Source organism: Hippoglossus hippoglossus, chromosome 22 (assembly GCF_009819705.1).
Source record: "Hippoglossus hippoglossus isolate fHipHip1 chromosome 22, fHipHip1.pri, whole genome shotgun sequence".
In the NCBI taxonomy this organism is placed as follows: domain Eukaryota; kingdom Metazoa; phylum Chordata; class Actinopteri; order Pleuronectiformes; family Pleuronectidae; genus Hippoglossus; species Hippoglossus hippoglossus.
In genome coordinates, this window is record NC_047172.1 from 14,731,192 (window position 1) to 14,752,068 (window position 20,877).

At 42.8% G+C, this 20,877-nt stretch overlaps 3 protein-coding genes across 6 annotated transcripts in view; all 3 read right to left on the bottom strand.

Annotated features, from left to right (window-relative positions):
- The window catches only part of LOC117755631 (signal-induced proliferation-associated 1-like protein 1), a 35,657-nt gene extending 24,602 nt beyond the window's left edge, over positions 1 to 11,055 (bottom strand). The window contains exon 1 of one of the 4 annotated variants that reach the window (XM_034575593.1): positions 10,868 to 11,055. The gene's annotated coding sequence lies outside the window, so the exon portion shown is untranslated. Of the gene's footprint in view, positions 1 to 6,620; positions 6,796 to 10,650; positions 10,800 to 10,867 lie in introns of those variants that run through there. The other 3 variants (XM_034575595.1, XM_034575594.1, XM_034575596.1) reach the window with 3 other exon arrangements.
- Positions 11,056 to 13,045: 1,990 nt separating this feature from the next.
- On the bottom strand, positions 13,046 to 14,665 carry gpx2 (glutathione peroxidase 2). The gene is made up of 2 exons (XM_034576063.1): positions 14,293 to 14,665; positions 13,046 to 13,672 (listed from the first exon to the last, which is right to left on the bottom strand). Exons 1-2 carry the CDS (start codon positions 14,620 to 14,622, stop codon positions 13,319 to 13,321), a joined length of 684 nt encoding a protein of 227 aa, XP_034431954.1. The 5' UTR covers positions 14,623 to 14,665; the 3' UTR covers positions 13,046 to 13,318.
- Positions 14,666 to 14,949: 284 nt separating this feature from the next.
- LOC117756571 (ras-related protein Rab-15-like) lies at positions 14,950 to 20,633 on the bottom strand. The gene is made up of 7 exons (XM_034577113.1): positions 20,442 to 20,633; positions 17,781 to 17,841; positions 17,228 to 17,288; positions 17,063 to 17,140; positions 16,806 to 16,895; positions 16,143 to 16,208; positions 14,950 to 16,024 (listed from the first exon to the last, which is right to left on the bottom strand). The coding sequence occupies exons 1-7, from the start codon at positions 20,563 to 20,565 to the stop codon at positions 15,869 to 15,871; spliced, it is 636 nt and encodes a 211-aa protein (XP_034433004.1). The 5' UTR covers positions 20,566 to 20,633; the 3' UTR covers positions 14,950 to 15,868.
- Positions 20,634 to 20,877: the final 244 nt, after the last annotated feature.

A 20,877-nucleotide genomic window follows, 5' to 3' on the forward strand; every position in this document is an offset into this window, starting at 1 on the left:
CCAATGCTAGGACTCCATTAGACAGGCAGGGAAGTCCTGATGCACACGGACAGGTACACGCAGAGACAAAGACTTGAACACACATAGCAAATGAAAGTAGGACACCAACTTCTATAGAAACTACGAGAAAACAGCACATTCATTGATTTGGCTCATAAGAATAAAAACTAGCAACTCTTGGGACAGTAGCTATTTTTGAGTACAACAAACCAAACTGATTTTAATTTCTGCAGACATCAGAGACAGCCCTTCAGTCCCCCGGCAGCTTGTAGAGATGTTCTTTCTGCAGTACCTGTGTGAAACTAAGAATAATTTTTCTAGGAAATCGCCTTTGAGATGTAAATCGTGGTCTCCGTTTAAACTCCAATCTGGGCTGCCAACAACAAAATGCAGGATCTCTTCTTGGTATAACCGAACAGGCACATTTGAATTGAATTTTCAAAAATAAACTTTCAGTCACCACCACTGCGTAGACAGCTGAGCTGCTGCAGTCGTGCCTCCAGCAAAATCAGGTGCCAGCATTTGCAGGTGGGAAGCCATTGAGGGATCACAATCTTGTTCGCCAACAATAGATAATGGCTGTGAATTGTATCCACAAAGTCTCTTCTTTTCATAAGGTGACAAAGAAATAAATCCTTGAAAGCCAATGAGATATGGCTTTCAAGGATTTATTGAAAGCCTCTACTATAAACTTTGCCGTCCCCACAGTCCCCACAGATACGGATCTTGTGTGATCATCAGTAATCAAGGACAACTGTCACAGCAGTAAATGGGAGAATCAAAGGTTGATTATAAGCAGGATCCCCGGTCATCAATGGATATGGTTCGTGTGTGTATGTGGCACTAGACAAATGAAGCACAATAAAGATTATTGCAGCAATCCGTGGCACAATTTTGCCAAGAACCGCTATGAAGCCCAAAGTTCAACTGGTGTCAACTGCTACTTCAACAAACACTCACCTGCAGTGTAAGATAAGCACAACCACAATGTAATAATTGACATCCAGGTTACTGCTACTATGCTAAGCTAAGATCATATTTTAACTTATTAATTAGTTATTTCATAAAAAAAAAAAAAAATCACAATGAAAAAAGTTCTGGACAACTGGAGCCGAGAAAAATGTATATTAGATATATTTATTTATGTCTGTCTCTGGTTATAAAGTAATCTGATGTGGGTTCATTTTAGGTCTTGCTACTTTGTTACTGAATGCAGAATAATCAGTGTCCCTGGACATGCAGGGTTTCAAGTGCTAAGGTTCACCGAAAAGGCAAACATACTTTGCTATCAGGTGGCACGACTTAAAACTGACACTTGAGAAATGTAATATGACACTCATCAATCCTGCTCCACGCACAAAACAAAATGACAACCATCTTCACACGGGCACACTGCCAAACAGTTTGTTTTTCCAGCATTTGACTGCACCATTTCCTCTAGGTGAAAAATACCTATTTTTTTTATATGGGATTCTCTTCCTGTGACATTTAGTGAGAGAGAAAACTTGAACCCCTTACTTTTGGACAGTCTCTCAGGTACTGTTTCTACCTGTCGCTTGTAAAAGAATCCAGCCTTGGCAGTCACACATTTGAATTTAGATACTGTGGGTTTATTGCCATTATATTTAAATATTTCCACTTGTTACTCTATAGTAAACATTTCAGGCATTACTTGTGTTTGACAAACTTCACCCGAGCAGCCAGGCCACCAGTGAAATGTGAGTTTTACCCAGCAGTGTGCCTTGTTTAACAGGACTGTGTTGGCTGGGGCAAAGATGTGTTTATATGGACACTCCATCTCTTCTGTTCTCCCAACAAAAGGTAAATATCCCCTCTTAATATCTGAAAAGCAGTGAACCTACTTGATACAAAACAAATTCTTCCAGCTCAGCATGGGGCTGGCACACACCCCTGCATGTACTGAAGTGTGTGTGCTGAGATGAAGCAGTTCCCATCAGTAGAGGGTTTAAATAGAAGGGATGCGAGAGAGCATAATTAACAGTGTTGATGCGGGGAGGAGGGCTGAGTGAATAGTTTGTGTTCGTCGTCTTTAATTCAGCCTCACCACGTGCCAGAAGACAGAGATGGGGCTCAGCCAGGGGGGCGCTAAACACTTCCAAGCCTGCTATTACTTCATTCGCAGATCACAGGCACTCACGAGCAAAACCAATCTGAATGAGCTCGCAGTGCTACTCACATGTCTTGAGACTCGTTTAGGCTATACCACTAGATCGAAGTCACATGTTCACACGGGGGATAAACAGTGGGTCACCACACGTGAATCAAAATGCCAATGAGATCATGGTGTTTTGAAAGTGTGGAGGCCAGTGCCGGAGATGAGAGGTTTGATGGGTCTACCATGCACCACAGGTTGCTCGAGGCTGGGGGGCATCGATGCTGCCTTCCACCGCGTCATGCATGCATGTGTGTGCCCATCAGTGAGAATACTGTTCACTTGCCCAGTGTAAATCTAAACTGGGCTCAAGCCAATACAGCCATTTACTCCTGTGGCTTGGCTACTAGCAGTGGAAATAAAATCCACAGTCAATAATATTTCAAATCTATAAAACTGAAAATCATAATGGTTAAAGACAACAAGCATGCACGACACATACAGATCATTATTGGAATACTGATCACATGGCCCAAATAGTGCCTGGAAATAAACTAATCAATGTTAGAACTTTAGTCCTGCAGCAACACAATCGCCAAGAGGTTGGGGTGCATAACACGTGTGTGTAAATGCCCTGAGCAGCCAATATCTGGATGGCCTTTCGCTGCAGGTCATTGCCCCCACAATATTTCCTGTGTCTTTACTGTCCCTAGCAAATAAAGGCATAACAATGCAAAAAGAGCCCCAAAGTAGAAAGTAGTAGTAAATATGCCAGATTTTTTTCACCGAGGTCCATGAATTATTCCCTGAGAAATTGGTGAAATACACTGTCCTGGATCCGTCCCTTTGTCTGGATATGTGCCAAATGTAATGGGTTCTTTTCCTGGCCCATGTCCCATCCTTCCACAAAGTTTGGTGGACACACATTGAGTAGTTTTGCTAAATCCTACTGACAATAAAACAAACAAACCATCCAACAAAGAAACAACCCTAACTTCCCTGGCGGAAGTAGTAATATTGGTCACTTGATAGGAACAAACTACTATAGTCAATTCAGGTTTAAGGAGCAAGATAATCTACAAGTGATATTGTGATTTGTATTTTATTCTTTTTCCAAGAGTCTCCAGGTCTGAATGACATCAGGATAATTGTACATCGCTACTTGCTTAAAAAAATCCATCTTTATTATTGTAATTCAAACTGCAAAATATACGTAAAATATGTATTGTATTTATGAGCGCGCGTGTGTGAGTGTGGTATGAAGACAGGTTCAGGGTGAGATCAATTAGCTCTGCATGTACAACAGTGTATGAGCAGCAAGGTCAGCACACAGCAGCCTGACAGATTCTCACAGCAGACGTGTCAAAACGACAGATGCCTGCGATGTTTGGAAGTCATCCACTGCCTTGTCCTCTCACATCCTCTGCCTGATTACACAGGGAGCAAACACGGCATATCACAGGGCACAGAGGCTGGAGGAGTCCTGATTAGGCCGCCTTTACCACAGCAAACTATAATATGCTTTTATTAATTAAAAACGTAGTCTCTGTTTCCTTGCAGTAACAAAAACATAAAGTCTGTTGCTAAAACACAGACACATTAACTGAATTCTCTGATCAGATAACACTCTGACAGGAAAAAAGAACAACAATATTTTTCAACAACACAGAAATACAATAGAGAGCTCTAATGGGACTTGAAACCCACAATGGGAAATTACTTTCTTTTTTAAACAGCATTTTAAGAATGGGATACTTAAAAACTGACAAATAGTTTTGTTCTGAATTTGTCTAGACAAGTTGTGACAAGGTGATGTTAAGGAACAGAAAAGGTTTGACGAGTTGTGGAAGGGGTCAGGACCCTGCTGAGCAAACATGAGAAACACGAGCTCCACAGCGGCAGTAGCACTGACCACAGGCTATGTAAAAGGCCCCCCAGAGAATGTAACCAAATCTATCACAAGATGCTCCACACATCCTTTAGAGTTTCAATCAATCAACAGCTGCTTGGGGGTAAGAAATCCACCTCTGCAGCAATCAGGGTAGAGCACATAAACCAATCTGATTACACAGATGAACCGGGGCAAGCCACAGTGGGATGCATTATAAATGTACAAGGATTCCCCACAGACGCAGAGCAGCATGGGAGTGCTGCTAGGAAACAATAGGATCCTTGAGAGAGCAGCAGTGATAAAGAAAACACGGGTAGACCGGAGTCAAGGTGAATTCTTGATTAATAGCTCACATTGGCCAAATAGATGCTGTGCAGCCACTAAACATTATCGGTGTCTGGTGTGCAAGATGTACTCTTCACTTCATTCTGTAATTAACTGTTTAAAGTTAGCAAGAATGGGAGCATAAAAAATAAGTACAGGTTCTTGCCAGGTAAGCATTTTAACAAGAGAGCAGGATGGGCTGCAGTACTGGGGACAGGGGGGAAGCTTCAATATGAGCCGACATGAGGACCATTGAAGTGAAGAAGTGGGGGGGGGGGAACACAACAACGGAAGGGCTTATTATGCTCTCAGAAAACCTCAGGGGGATTCTTTGTCGCGTCTCTCGAGAGGCCTGACTGTGCCCTACAGCTTGGAGGGCAGTCTAATTCCCTAACTGAGGACTCAGTGGAAAAGCTCAGGTGTGCTTCAGCATTTGTTGGAAATGGAAAGTGGTTACCAAATGCACGTGGAAAGGTTTGATTAGAGTGCAAAAAAATCTACAACAACGGTGTAGCATATTTAAACACGGAAACCATTTCCAGTCATTGATTTTGGCACGCGTCCAGGGCATAGCCCAGTGCACTTCCAGTCCAATTATAAACAGTCAGGCCACAGAGTTAATCAATCCATACAGAGTCATTTGGACTGTGATAAGTCAGTTAGTGTTGCATAACAGTGGTGCCCTGCAAAAATCACAATCTGTGCCAGAAAATCACAGTGCAAACCTGCACAGTGTGCTGCTGCTGCTGCAACTGATGGCCTGCATTGCACTGCACTGCACTGCCCTGCCACTGGCATGCTCCGGTCGCCCCTGCAACTGTGGTTTATCATGCACCACGAGCCAGCTCCATGCAACCACATCTCATTTTGAACAGCCGCCCGGAGTGCACTTTCAATACTTTACTTTCCATTAAAAACCAAAACGAAAGTTAAAATACACAACAGTGAAATGCAAGCAAATTAACATGTGCTTAATTAATCAGACAATTGTCTCAGTAATTCCTCTGTTTTAGTTTTGGATGCAGAATGAAGCAAAATGCAATTAACAACCCCCTCTCCCTCTACTCCCAAAATTTCCCCCGGCTGGCAATAATTAGTACGTTGCATTCCCAAAACTCACAGAGTAGGAAAGTAGAGCCACTCTGCATCGTCCAGAGTGTTTTCTGAACTTGTGTGGGAAAGGATAACACTTGATTTATTCTCCTGGGATTGGATTTTTCTGTTTTCTTTAGGTAAAAGGTGAAGTTCCAGGGTATTACACCATACCACAATGTATGAAATCCAATTCTGTCTTCCTCTTAATCTATATTCAAGGCAACACAAACTTGCAGTGCATTTTTCCTTTGCACTAATGGCAATAATAACCACGCTGAACTAGTCATTAGTTCTGTAGAGACACGGCGCAGAGACGTTACAACACGCTCCCCTCATTTACATCAATTTACCACTAAAAGAGGCACTTAGAATATGGTCAGAAAGTTGTGTCTCATGTATTATACAGGAAAATGCCTAAATGCATATTTATAACAGCTTTCAGTTTCATCTGTAGCAGAAAAAAGTGTAGGCAGGGTATCCAGGAATACATCAATGAAATACACAGGAAACAGGCAGTGAGAGAGGAAAGGCTGGGAAGGCAGTCTTCTTTGTTAATGGCCAGCCCTATCTGCCCTTTGCACCTGGAGCAACATAGCAAAAAGAGAGTATGGCCTAATTCATCAGGCACTGTACTGTTAATACACTGGATGACCTAAACATTAACAATAATGTTGTTTCTATGCTATATTAATGAGGCTGAGGTAATAATACTGATGGACGTGGATATGCTACATGAAAAGGGAACAGGCACTCTTCACTCAGTCCACCTGAAGCTTCAGTTTGTGTAAAAAAAAGTCATTGGAATCAAGCAGAGGCCTTCAGCTCACAGTGCTCTCATTCTTCCCACTCAGCGTTAAGAGCAAAGCAGGAACTCACAGGGTGGAAATGGATTCCGATTCCCTGGTTCCAAAGCAAAGGATGTGGAATTTCACAGCAGTACAAGGTTGGAGTTTGTTTTTGTTTTTTTTAAAAGCACAACACAAACTCCAGCAACAATGCTTTCACTGTTTAAGCAGGTGTTGCTCGGATATTGTTCCTAAAGTTGTGTTTTGGGAGTTTTTTGAGAAGAAAACTGTATGCAGTGTATTGTGGTGCCAGGTATTCCTGCTTTAGTACACGTCACGTGGCAAAAGCAGCTCTTGAAAGTAACAAAAACAGTTATAAGCATGAACAGGAATGAGGACAAGCTGAACAGACCTGTCTACGCACTGGGATCTGTTTCGAGCCCAGCCATGACCAAGCCCTCGCGCATTCCTGCTACTCAGATTTCCCGTCCACAGGAGGGACAACAGCAAAACCTCTGTTGGTTTTTGTATGCGGAATTATTTTTCCACCGCTGCCCACATTGCCTCTGCATGGGGCACAGGCCTGCAACCCCGCTTGATGTTTTGATTCTTCTCCGAGCAGAGCTCTGTAATCCTTTCCAGAGAGAGTGTGCGGAGCCAAAGACAAGAGACAGTGTTGCAACCGGCAGACATGTCGAGACAACACCGGGCACGTCATCACAGTGTGGCAGCAAGGATGGCCTGCAGTAACACATCATCATCATCATCATCAGAATTCCAGATTTCATTATGGAAAGTTTCTCCTACTTTTAACTTCCACTTTTTTTTTTTTTTTTTTACAAAGTGGTTGTTTGTCAGACTATTTTTTCCCTCTCTCCATCTTCCAATCTCTGTACCATGTCGTACTATTTTCAGTGTGCATGAGGTTTGATGGGAGCAGAAAAGGGGAATTACGCAGAGTCTGATCTCTGCATAGCTGTGGGTTTTGGTTTCGGGGTTAGGAATTGGAAGCAGGGTGACACAGAGGTTGCTTAAGTCCAGGGACATTTAAGCAAACAAACCACCAAACTGAGACCCAGCACCAAGCACAGATCAGAGCAGACAGTGACACTCATGCACCTGTCCTCGTGGTGTCAGCCCAGTCGGGGTCAAAATTCGCCCAAACTTTGTGGCAGGTGGGGTGAGGAGGGGGGGGATTTTCCTTTGTCTGTTTGCATTTGCTCGGTGACAGTGTGCTGAAAAGAGATTACATCATCGCCATTGTAGCCCCTGAGCCCTCTGCCCCCCCATTTGTTGAAACACCGCGGACCGTCCAATCCAGACAAAGACAGAGCATTCCAACATTTTAGCAAGCAGGAAGCGCAGAACCACAGTCGCACCTCATTACAGTCAAACTCGTCCACCCCCCCCCCCACCCCCCCAGCCGCCAGCAAAAAGATGCTCACACTGAGAAAATAAAACACCAGGGGCCATATAGTCATCAAGTAATTTGACTTCTGACTAGTGGGTGACAAATCCTGGCCAGACACATCACACATGCTAAAACTGACGGAGCTTCCGTTTTTTTTTTTTTTTTTAAGTGATATATATCATGCTGTTACTGGAGGTTGTGTCAAAACTCAGGAGTACATGACTCATTTTGGTCTTTGTAATTGAAAAAACAGGCCTGAAGAAATCAGCCTTGTAGCTGACATTGACTGTGTCAGTGCACCAGATGATGCAGAGTCTGTATCTCAAGGTCTGTGTAGTTTGTCGTCTGGTCTGTTGTCAGTAACAGACACAGGGAGGTGACGGGGGCACCCACGTCAGAGCAGATCGTCAGTCAGGTGGCGCTGCACATTCCCAAAAGGTGAAGTCAAGAAGTTTGAGATATTATTTAACTTCTTTTTGTTTGTTAGGGAAGGAGAATACATTCTATTCCAGATGTTCCAGTACCAAAATCTGAAATAACTCCGATACTGCTGAGTCGAACCAATCTTGTACCACGTCTTTTAAGCATATTAGTTTCACCCAGCAAAAACTGCAATTTTTGTTTCCCGGAAAAATTACTTCTTCATTGCTCCAAAACAGCAGCTGTGTTGTACTGCCACTTGCAAGTGCTGTTTTTAAAGCAGTGAAGAAAAAGTGATTTCTAGTAGCGTAACGTTACCGAGAGTCAGAGCCAGAGAACCTAGCTAAAAAGTCCGCAATTTGGAACTATTTCACACTGTCCCACGAATAAAACAGCAATGTGTACCTCATGCAAGACTTCGAGCTATAACAGGAAGTAATTTCTCAGTCATGATGGTCAAACTAGATAATAAAAGAAGTTCTATATTATTAATTCTCTGTATGTATTTTTTTTTCCAAAGGGTTCAACCTGAGTCAGGCCGTACAACAATGACATCAATCACCACTTCCATACAGGGTTAGTAGCATACAGCTGTTGAAAAATATTATGGAAGTTTTTTAAAATTTTTTTTTTTTAAAGCACTGGTAATGGATTGGAACTGGTAATGGATTGGAACTGGTAATGGATTGGAACTGGTAATGGATTGGAAGTCCAGGTATCGGAATCATTATCAGGAAGGGAAAATGGTATCGGAACACCACTTCATTAGATACATCTTCTTCAATCTTTTAAATCATTAAAGAATGATGCACTTTGAACTTGAGCATCAATCACAACAATAAACCCATTATTAATTATATACTGTAAACAGTTAATTTAAGCATTTCCTGATGGCCACTTAGCATAATTGCAGCCCACACATTCCAGAGGGGCAAATTATAAAACAGTACAATGCTCCGCTTGTTGTTGTCTTTTATCTTTGCTCGAGCTATTCCCTCCGAGCCAATGCACAAGAGACAAAAGAAACCTAAGCCCAACTTAGCAACAGGAAGCATCCCTGTGTGAATGTGTGGGTACGTTGGAAAAGACACTACTACAAATGAAGCACGCTAGCAATTGTTATTGTTACGTGAGAAGTATGATGCAAACAGTGAAAATAGAAACACTGGCCTTCAGTAACACAACAGGGGGAGGACTATTTACGCCGGTGAGAAATGTGAGAAGCAGAGGCTTTTCCCAAAAGAGACACAGACGTTGTGTAATGTTAGAGTTTGCCTGTAGTTGCATTTTGATAAGAAGCAAAAATCTTTTGACTGATCTTGTTGATCTGCTTATTGTCATATGGCTGCAAACTACACTGTCTGAATGAGCTGTTTTCAGGCCCACACATGTCTGTCATATCTCTAACGTGAATGGATTTTTGTAAACAGCATGAAAAACAAACTCCCGGGTCTGATTGTAGGCCAGATTCCTTTTTAAAAAGGAGCGAGTATATTACCCCTAGTCGTGACAGAAAAAAAAGAGCTGCTGACATTTGCATTAGATTAATTCCCTGGAAGAAATCCCATCAGAGAAAAAGCAAGAAGTCATCCGGTGTGAAAACAAGCAGTGGCACAAAGCTGAGATTAGACTCACTATTAAAAATGGCAGTGGGACCTGTGTGATCAGTCATGCCCGCCGCGGGTCGGCTAAGCCCACCAAGAATGCCAAAAATCCTTGATCCTTGCCCAAAGCTCAACTCCAAAGCTTCCTATTCTTTCCACCTGACTCATGCCAAGCGCTGCTACTGGAGCGGGAGCTGTGATTCAGTGAGAGGGGAGCCCAGTGATTTTTAATTTCCTACCTGCATAGTTGTTGCAGCTGATATTTTGTAAATACCGGAGACAGATCTACATGTGTCTGAACTTTGCAGGGTTGGCATCGGTGCAATAAAAACAAACCTGGGGTCCCTGCATTACCAGATATTTCCTGTTCTCCCCCCGGTGCCTCCACTGTGATGCTCTGTGTTCTCTCTCGTGCCTGTGCTGGACAATAAGGATGGTTTTGTGTATATTCGGCAACATTAGGCATAACTAAATGAGCAAAAGGAGGTTTCTGAATGGGCATTACCTGATCACAATGGGTCCATGACTACCCTGCATATGGGTATGATGTACAGAATTCACATAGCGCCATGCGTTCAGCCAGATGTTGAACGTGGACAGGCTGTGAGCAAAATCAAATCGCACAGATGTTGCACATGGATTTCGCCCGGTGTGCGGAGCGAGTGCTCGTGTGGCAGCAACGCGGGGAAACACCACGCTGGAGAAAACACCGATTTACACAAGGAGATCGCCCATACGCAGCGGGGGGAGCACACGGTGCCACCTGTGAATCGCCTGGGAAAGCGATGCCCTTGACATATACACTGCACATACATGCGACGCAGCAGACGCAGCAGCCCAAGTGATAGTCGGGTCCAAACGCTTCCCAGCCTCATTAGTTGAATAAATAGAAACTGAGTGACTGCGCACCGGGCTCCACACATCACAGAGATGGGCTTTGTCCCCACACCGCCGATAGATGCTGTGTGTGTGAGTGTGTGTGAGTGAGTGTGTGTGTCTGTAGGCACCTTGAACGGCGAGCAACACCCCGCACATGCCCGTAGCAGCGCCGCCACGCTCCGGACTCACCTTCCCTCCTGGATGTCACACAACAACAACCCAGCGGGCTCTGGGTTCCTTTTCCTCTTTCTGTTTCAACTCGTAGCCAGGTCCCTGTGAGTCCCCCCCTCCGCACACGCACACGCACACACACATACACACTGCGCACAGCTCCTCCTCACTTACCTCCGCGGGGGTTGTTGAGGGGGGGAAACTTTTACGAGCTCCCGCTGGAACCGCAGCCGGCCCGGTGTGTGTGTGTCCCCCTGCTCCGGGGAAGGCAACTTGGAAGTTTGATAGAAAGTTAGGGGTCGGCCTCGCTGCGCTATGCAGCTGCTGGAGGGATGAGATCATCCAGGCTGCCTCCCCTCTGCCACTTACCCGCAGTCTCGCGAGAAGCTGTGGTCGGGGTGAAAAAAAAAAAAAAAAAATGGAGGAAGGAAAGCAAACGTTACCGTGGCAACAGTGCTCACCTGAGGTCTCACTGGAAGCTATAGCTAGCATGCTAGCTAGCATGAAAGCTCCAGTTTGAACATCTCTGTGTGTTCTTGTCTCTGTGAGGTCCAGTTATTCACACGTTTATGTCTCACTGTGTCCAAGGTACTTTTTTTTAACAGACTTTATTGTGTGTTTGCTTTGTTTTGCTTAAATTGAATCTTTCAACTCACAAGACAGAAATTGAGCCATGTAAAAAACTAACTGTAAGTAAGATGTAGGTAGAAGTACGACTGCGCGCGCACACACACACACACACACACAAAATAAATACAGGTTTCTGCAGCTATCCTCTTTAGAACTTTGCGTAGACTTCCATTCATTGTTGAATGCCTTTCCTAAACCTCATCCTTAACATTAACCTAACCACAATGCACATCTTAACCCTAACCTAACCCAGGAGCTCAGTTAATGCAGTTTTTCCTCATTAGGACCAGGCACACACACACACAGTGGCTCTATAGTTCAGGGCCTGTTTACCTGTTCAATGGAAAAACTGACAACAAATGTGAACCTTATGTTTTATATATTAATTCATATTTAATTCAAGTTGGACAAATTAGAGAACATCTATAGCCAAGATAAGCTTACATTTAAAGGCTTTTTCCCCTCATGTCTTCAAAGCAAAATAAACATTTGCAATACCATAAAATGCTGACTGAGACAATGTTGCCTTATTATTATTGTTTTGCTAATATCTTTGTTGTCACAGTATCTGGACCAAAACACAAATCAAAAGTATTGTCCAGAGCTGAAGTTAGAGTTTTGGTCACAATTACACATGTTCAAAAGTAATGAGACAATTGTTTGTCTTATTCCATCAGGTGTTTTAATCTATCAATACCCTACTCTATAGAATTGATTGGAGTGGTTCATCTCATACATAAATGACCTGTGGTGATATTTTTTCTGCAACCTCCATGTGTATGTGTGTGGGAGAGCAGAATGGAGAGGCCCCAGGAATTCCTCTTCCAGTAACTGCTCCTTATGTAGGCTACACTAACTACCTGGCAGTCAAACACTGACCAGCAGGATTACCTCATTAATGAAATGCCTTCATGTGTCATGTCACCACAATGAGCAACGGTAGTGAGTCAAGCTACAACTAATACAGTCAGCACAAGGGGAATGAAAACCCAAACTGTGTCAGGTGAGTAAGTTTCACTACTGTCACAAATGCCCTGGAGCAACGTGTGCAGCCTGTGGCTCTGATATCATCAGCAAATACGAGTCACTGCTCGTCTGCAGATCTTGCAATCAAAACTTAAGCAGGAAAATAGCTCTTTACACGGCAGCGAGGGCAACAGATTCATGAATTCATGACTTAGGGCTGGTCTTCAGGTGTCACTGTGGCACTAAAGCATTCCTGCAGCTGTCCAGGCTACTGGTATCAGCAGATCTCACAGAGAAATGTAGATCCAGTGCTTTAGTGGAGATCTCGGCATATAAAGAATGAATCAGCAGGCTGGAGGATGCATAATGCAGAGCAATGGCCTGCGAGTTATCTCAGTGAGCATTTTAATGTGCAGTGACAACATGCATCACAAATGCACATCCTTCCTACTGTGTTTCAAGCCTCATTACTATGTCCATACAGAGCTGTTAGAGACATGACAACAGCTATTTCTGTCAACCTGCAGCAGAGGCGCACACCGTGAAAGCCTAGAGTCTAATTTAAAAGAAGGATGATGCACCAGTGAGAGTTTTAACGTTTTATTCCAGTGCAAACATGTTGTGAGCGCGTGTGTTGTGAATGTTAATGCGTTACAGAGGTTGTCTGTTTGTTTGATCAAATCTGTAGCACCATCTGCTGGCCAGGCCAACATAGGACAAGAAAGAGAAACGCGTGCAGAAGGAAATACATAATGCTCTTCCAGTGATTCATGTTTTTATCCCCATACTTGTTTAAACCTGCAACTCTACAGCATCATTTTCTTTACATGACAAAACATGCTCAAAAGTGTTTTAAAAAATATACTGAAAATATCCATCCACTACTGTTAAGCACTTACAAGGCCTCAGATAATATTCTCTCAGCGTTTCAGAATATTACCATCATTTAATAAGACTTAAAAGTGTGGAGGACAGCACATCAGCATAGACTTTGATAAATGAGAAGCCATTATGAGGTGGGGGCTATTCTTAGTTCTTGGTTAATCTTAACAATCTCTGAATGTCAGGCTCGATGTCAATGGTGGGGAACATTTTGCTGTATCTCTTAAAGGGCTCTCCTTCAGGCCCGATGAGGAATTTCTCAAAGTTCCAAGACACGTCCGTCCTGCAGACAGGACTCCAAACCAGAAACTTGGGGTCCTGCATGAAGGAGTTGGGGTCGTCGTCGGGGTAGGGGAGCTTGTCTTTCAGATAGGCAAACACGGGATGCGTGTTTGTCCCGTTGACGTCACACTTCTCAAACATGGTGAAGCTGGCCTGAAAGCCGCCGCCTGGACGCACATGCTGCAGGGAGCTCAGGATCTCACCGTTGGAGCAGTTCTCCTGCGAAAACACAAGGGTTTGTTTTCAGAATGACATCGACAGAATCTGGTCCAGCTGTTTATATTCCGCACAGCAACACTGTAAAGGCTCAAGAGAGAAGGTTTGCTTCCAATTTTGATGCTAACAGAAACTAAGGTGATTATACAGTTGCAATCAAATCCAATCTCCATAAGAGTGTCAGACAGATGCTTCAAATCTAAAGGCAGGAGCAGTGCTGAAGTATCAGCATTAGCTACAGTTTGCCCACTTCAACACACAACCAACCTTATTCCATATTATAGGAAATATTCTCACAGTTTAGAGCAAACATGGGAGGATGCCCATTTTTTAGGAGTGAAACTCAGCCTGGCCAGGATATGGGGAGTGTTCCAACGCTTAAGATCCTGATCAAATAATGGATTTGAATTGGCTTTGAGTATCTGTTTGGAGTCAGGTAGAATGAATCTGCCTAAATACACACAAAGGTGGACAGGAAAAGCGCATGCAAATTAGCCAGACATAGCTATAGATTTAGAAAAAAATATTTTATATCCGAAAATGTTTGTATTGCAAGCACATATGGCAGTTTAATGAGATTTCTGACCTACATTAAAACCAGATATTGGAGGGTATCAACTCACCTGATATCCAAACTGGTTACAGGGGAAACCCAGGACCACCAGCCGATGGGGGTACTTGCTCTGAAGTTGGTTGAGCTCGCTGAAGTCCCGGGTGGTGGTGCCTCAGAGCGAGGCCACGTTCTCGATGAGCACCACCCGTCCCCGGAACACGTTGAAGTCCACCGAGTCGCCCTCCAGCTTGGTGGCCTTCAGGTCGTAGAACGTCTTGGCGATGAAAGTCATCTTGGCTCCTGTGCTTGCACACTGGAGGTTGGATGGGGTCTCGGTGCTTGACAGTGTCCGGCCAGCTTGGTCACCTGACTCGCTCTGGACAGAAAGCTGCTCTTTCATGGGTGTCAAATAGCTCTGCAGGAAACTGATCTACACCTGACACACAATACTCCTCATAAATTTCAGATAAATTGTAGAAACTGATTGTAAAAACATACAAATACCTGAAGCAGTTTCTTGATTCACCGAAGGAAGTGTGTTATCCTTTTCAGAACAGGGTCAATATTCATATTTTTTACCCTAAACACAACATGTTTTTAATAACTAGAATTATTTTAGACTTTTATGATCATCACAAGCATGTAATTAAATATATATACTCAAATCTGAGTCAAATCTAAGTGTTGAGCAGGGAAAACTGTTTGTTTTATAGCAATTATTTGGCTTTGTGTCTTTTTTAAAGACATGTATCAGTTTTCTCCGTCATCAAATATTTAAGCCATGATCACCTGTCTTTCAGAGCAAGTGATGAAAAATTAATGGATCTACTGTCGCTGCTCTCTGGACCCAACTTTACTCGCAGTCCAAACTTAGTGACTCAGCAAAGCTCAGATACCCACATTAACTACATTTAAATATGACATTTCAATTTATTTACCCCACTTTTCCCATTAACATTACATATTAAAATTACAATGGCTGTGGCCCCTCAGCAGACCCCGAAAACATTAAATTAAGCAGCAGCAATGACGCTTCCGTGCACAACTTGCAGTAGGCAACACCAGTCACATTCATAAAACAAACTTAACATGCACATGAACATGTGGTGCATTCACAAAGGTCACTGAACATGGCACGGCAGTGGCTCCCTTGAGGAAATAAGTCCAGTGTGTAAAGGGATCCATCTCTGCGTGGTCTGAGGAGTAAATAATTCAACCCTGTCCTCTGTCTGACTTGTTACAGCATCTAGACTCGCCTTAATGGACAGATTTCTTTAATATGAAATCATGTTATTAGTCAGTTTGTTGATATGGAGAAGGCAAATCAAATAAAAGCAATGGAGAACAGATGAAGTGGATGTTTAGTCCAAAGTTACATTTCATGAAGGAAAAAGAAGAGAGCATGTGCATTGATAGATTTGCTGGACAGACACAGCTACCACACTCTTCAGTGATCGGGCCACAAAACTGGGCCCTCTGCTGGTAGCTGCTGCTAACTGCATTTACCACCTTGCAAAAAGTGAAACCAGTCACGCACCCCCTTGTCCAAGACGCCCCAGAACCCATGAAGGAGGATGTGAAGGAGGCCTGAAGTCAAGTCACAATAGGGGACAGATGTCTTAAGGTATCAGCCATGGCTGTTTTTGCTAACAGGCACAACTCCTCTGAGCGTTGTCGTCAGTATCTTTACTCCCCTCGCCCTCCAGAGCGGCCTTCTCTAGATAATCGTCCAGGGACGACAACAAGTTGTCCGTGTCTCTCTTGTGCGCCTGCAACACCAGCTCCGTCAGACGAGTGAAGGCCTGGAGGAAGGGGGAGGAGGGACAATAATTAATACATAGACAAAATACAAGAGGAAGTCGCAGGGAGTTCCCAACAATATTTGAACATATGTCTGATGCTTCTGTGGAGATGTCCTACCTCTCTGACGTTATTGCTGGTGGAAGCACTGGTTTCAAAGAATTCCATCTCATAGGTTTCTGCAAGCTGCAAGATTCAGTTGGATATTGTTAAAAATGTCTCACAGCTTTAATCAATTTTCTACCTCTTTAGAGAAAAAAGGTTTTCCCGATTATGTATTGATTTGCACAATTCTGTATCATTTACTACCTTCACATTATGTGAAAGGAAAGAACGTCATCATAAAAGCCATATTAATACAATATTATTAACCATTCCGCTGTGAAATGTAATAAACTTAAATTTCCTAAATACAGTTTATTCTTAGAACTGCCAGTAGCTCTGATTTCCTCATTTCTTATGTAATTTTAATCACTGAATGAAAACCTGCATCTAAATTCATTAGATGCAGGTTTTCATTAAATTGCACCAAATTGTACACACTCATAAATATCTGTCTCCTAAACACATTTATAATCAAGATCCATTCATTATTCTCTTAAAGAAAGTGAAACAGAAAACTCCTGGATCCTCATCCTGATCCAGATCCTCAAACAAACGTAATAAGTTCTGTCCTAACCCACTGCATCCTTCCACCAAGTCTAATGGTAATCCGTCCAGTAGACTTTGTGTAATCTTGCTTACAACAAACAAACAAACATACAAACCAGACAACAAACAAACCTTGCTTCCTTGTTCCGTTGTCACCTGCCTCCTCAGCTCCTCATCAGACTTGTTTCCTACCAGGATCCTCTGCACCTTGTTGGGTGCATACTGCAAAACCACAACAATAAGAATGACAAGACAAGCCAGAGGATGGGGATAAGGAACCTGTCATTCACACTAATCCACTGGCTGTGCAGCAAGCATGGACACTTCAGTGAGCCGTAATACAAATACCAGGTCATGGTGAAGTCAGATGAGAATGTTTATTGTCTTACTTCTTCCACATCGCTGGCCCACTTGGCTATGTGCTGAAAGGCTGCCTGGTTGGTGATGTCGTACACAAAGATGATACCCTGCACAGGAATCCACAGAGGAAGGATTAAAGAACGAAGGTAACCTGACTCCAGTGACCGTTTACTGTACATGGATGGAGGGATCACCTGTGCTCGTCTGTAGTACTGTTTGGTAATGGTCTGATAACGCTCCTGACCAGCCGTGTCCCTGCACACCAGAGAAGCACACATTAACCAATATGGAGGGTTTTTCTCCTGTCTTCATTCAAGAGCCCGGTCTTTCAGTTTGAGAGCAGGACGAATTGATTTCGCGTTCCGATTTTGTAATGCTTTCACTCAAAACCCTGCGCTTGCACTCAAATAGCAGCTGCTTGGGCTCAAACTGTGAACTCGCACTCAAACACAAAAAATCTGAGAGCAGAGAAGAAGTCACAGAAGCAGCGTGAGCACGAGGAGAACAGATGAAACTGGAAAGTCTGTCCAAGCGACAAAATATCTGAGTGCAAGCGTTTGAGCACAAGCAGAGAAAACCCGAGCACAAGCAGGGGCTGTTGGGAGTGTTTTGAGTGACAGCAATACAAAATCTGAATGTGAAATCAACCTCGCTCTTGGATGAAGATACGAAAAACACCCATAAACCAAAAGAGGATCACACAATATGCATTTTGTATATGTAATAAAAAAAAGTCATGTAACTCACCATATCTGTACTCGCACCTTGAGTCCATCTATTTCTAGGGTTTTCATCTTAAAATCGACGCCTGCAAACAGAAAACAAGAGCTGAACTTCAACCACTGTCAACAATTATTGAAAAATCCTGCGTCGTAATATTTTACCTGGGTTGATGTGCGTTTGTGAGAAGTTAATGAGCGTTGCTCAGAGACCCTCTTTCTTTGTAATGACTTAATGTCAACTTCAAATCCCTGCATTTCAACATGGGAGGGGGAGGACGGCTGTGAACAACAGTGGTGTCCTGCTGTTGCCAGGTTACAGGACGAGGGAGCTAAGAAGTGAGTGTCTGTAACTGTGAGTCACTTTTTTGGTTCATATACAGCAAACGCAACCTAAAGTATCTCTACTCTTCATGCCACATGCTGTATACAATATATTTGCTATTCAGAAATGTGCAGTATGCTGTATCTTTCAATGTTTAGATTCCTTCCTTCCTGCGACTGTTTTCATACAGATTTATCCTTTTTATTTATTTTACCTCTTTTTGTGCCATTTTTATTCTACTCTTTTGAATCTTCATTTTGCTTGAAAATTGTTTTCAATTCAGATTTTTTTAATGTCCCTGTTCAGCACCTTGAATCTACCTTTGTGTATGAAATGTGCTGTATAAATTAAATTAAAATAATAATTTCTATCCGTGCCATTTCAATTTCATATATGTTAATTATTAACAATTATTATATTTCTACTATTTCCTTGTATTTACATTTTACTTCTTTATAACGTTTACCGAGTGTGTATTTTCACTATCCACTTTGTTGCTGTAACACACTGACCTGAACATAGTCAGATATTGTGTTTATTTCCCCCAACTAACACTGTACATACTCCTTTATGCTCATTTCTCATGTACAGATAACATCATGTGTGGATATCATTACTTAATATTTTCCCTTTTAAACCAAAGCAGTATTTCAGATGGTGTTCTCAGCTCTAAACCCAGCTTAGTTGCAGAGATTCTTACAAGGCACAAACCTTTTTTAAGACACCTCGTAGCTACCTGCCACATAATGTATGCAAAGCTATGCAGTCAACAGACCCGGCTGTTCAACCTGCACGTCTGTGGCTTCCTGTACAGACACAGTGCTTATAAGAAATGCCCCGGGGGAGAACTGGAGGGTCGACTGAGGTTTACCAATAATCACAATATCTGGGATCTGAAAGCGAGCAGATTTTACGGACCGTGCACTTTCTCAAACAACTGGGTTTAATCCCGTGCAAAGCCTTTCCACCCTGCAAGCTGACGGACCTTTTACCCAGAAGTAGACTCCACTCCACACGACAGCACTTTCTATATTAAAGTCACAACACAGCACAGTGAGCTGTGTGGTACATCCTGCCAAGGAAGCATGTGCTGACAATTTTCCCCACCCCTGTCATCCAAGTCATTAGCTGTGGCCCAGCCAGGAAACAGGCCGCTGTGATATGAAACACTAATGAGCTCATCAGTCCGCAAGTTACAGTCTGTGAATACAAATACAGGATAAACTAGAATGGCACTCAGCAGAGTCCCCTTAAATTCAATCAAGCTGCACCAAATTGCACACACTCATAAATATCAGTTCCCTAAACATGCTGGATTTTCTTTCAGGTGAAAATGTTGAAAAACGCCCTATCTCGCAATCTAAAAGAAAGAGACAAACACAATCCCTGGATCCACCCCCACCCTTAGGATCATCCCTCTATCAGAATAAAGTTTATTGGCATGTAGTCTTTCAAATACAAGGAATTTACTTCGGCGTCATTCCATGTCAAACTTTTCTGTTTGAACTTTTTGGGGAAGCTCTGCGATTGGGACTGGATACATTTGAATTTTTAGTTCTATAGATTTCTCATGTAAACAAATCAGCATGCAGAGGTTGTGTTTTCATCTGTGTTTGTTTGTATTTTTTCTGTCTGATTGTTCGCAGGATTATGCAAAAACTACTGGACGGATTGGTGTGGATCCAGATCAGGGGAGCAAATCCAGGAGATTTTTTTTTCATTTTCTTTGCAAGATAGGGAGTTTTTCAACATTTTCCTTGATTTATCAGAATATAATTCATGGATCTTGATGAAAGAAATTAGACATTTATGATAAGGTTTCATAAAGACACTGTTGGGCCTTGGGGGAGGAGTGTTTGATTTGACATGGAATGACCCTTTGGTTTCTTGGTGCACACCGAGCATAGTAAATAGAAACTGTACTCTAAGTATAAGTGAAAGTTATACTCTAAAAATGAAAGTTATAAAAATATAAACACGTGCAATACTTACAGCCCACTGTACAAAGTAAATGTGCAAAATAACCAAGTAGTACTATATGTTGTGTAGTTGTTCTAGGATGGACATGAACAAGTGCAGCTTTCTCAGAGCTGGTGCTGACGTGTTTTTCACTCAGTTGCAGTTATGACCTGAGGCTGTTTGCACTAATCCTACAGGCTAAGTAGGTCTGCTTCAGACAAAAGTGGGGAATTACAAGTTATTCCTCTGAATATCCAATAGACCGTTACAAGTGCAAGATAATAACTGACAATAACATTTATTCTGTAAAATGTCAGCATCAAAGTTGATCCGGTTCAACCTGACACACTCAGACACACATGATGACTTCAGACCACAGAACCTGTTGGAGAGCTTCTTTCTTACCGATGGTGGAGATGTGTGACGGGTCAAACTCACTGTCGGTGAACCTGCGCAACATGCACGTCTTCCCCACCCCAGAGTCTCCGAGCATGAGCAGCCGGAACAACACGTCGTACTGTTTGGCCATGACCACACACTACAACACACACAACACTGCGGACAACATGACTTCTGCCTCAGCCTCAAACTACACACTGATGACTCCCATTCGGTGTGTGCAGACCTGTGCTGCCTTCAGGGACACCTCGGAAATCTCTATGCTCAGAGGTCACACGCTGAGTTTGTACAGTACAGTGGATACAATTAAACTCAAAGATTCAAATTCATTTAAGTTCTTTAATGTCATTATGCTCAGTGTATGTGTGTGTAAACCTACTTGGCAAAATATACTAATTCTGATTCTAAAAAAACAACAATATTAGCAGCAAATAACTATATA

Bases quoted from the DNA above. Each gene is read 5' to 3' on its own strand.
- LOC117756571 (XM_034577113.1), bottom strand. From the start codon at position 20,565: ATGGCCAAACAGTACGACGTGTTGTTCCGGCTGCTCATGCTCGGAGAC. The intron at 17,842-20,441 runs GTAAGAAAGAAG...TTCTGTTTGCAG, and splicing joins GTCACACATCTCCACCATCG to GCGTCGATTTTAAGATGAAA. The intron at 16,025-16,142 runs GTAGGACATCTC...CCCTTCCTCCAG, and splicing joins CCAGCAATAACGTCAGAGAG to GCCTTCACTCGTCTGACGGA.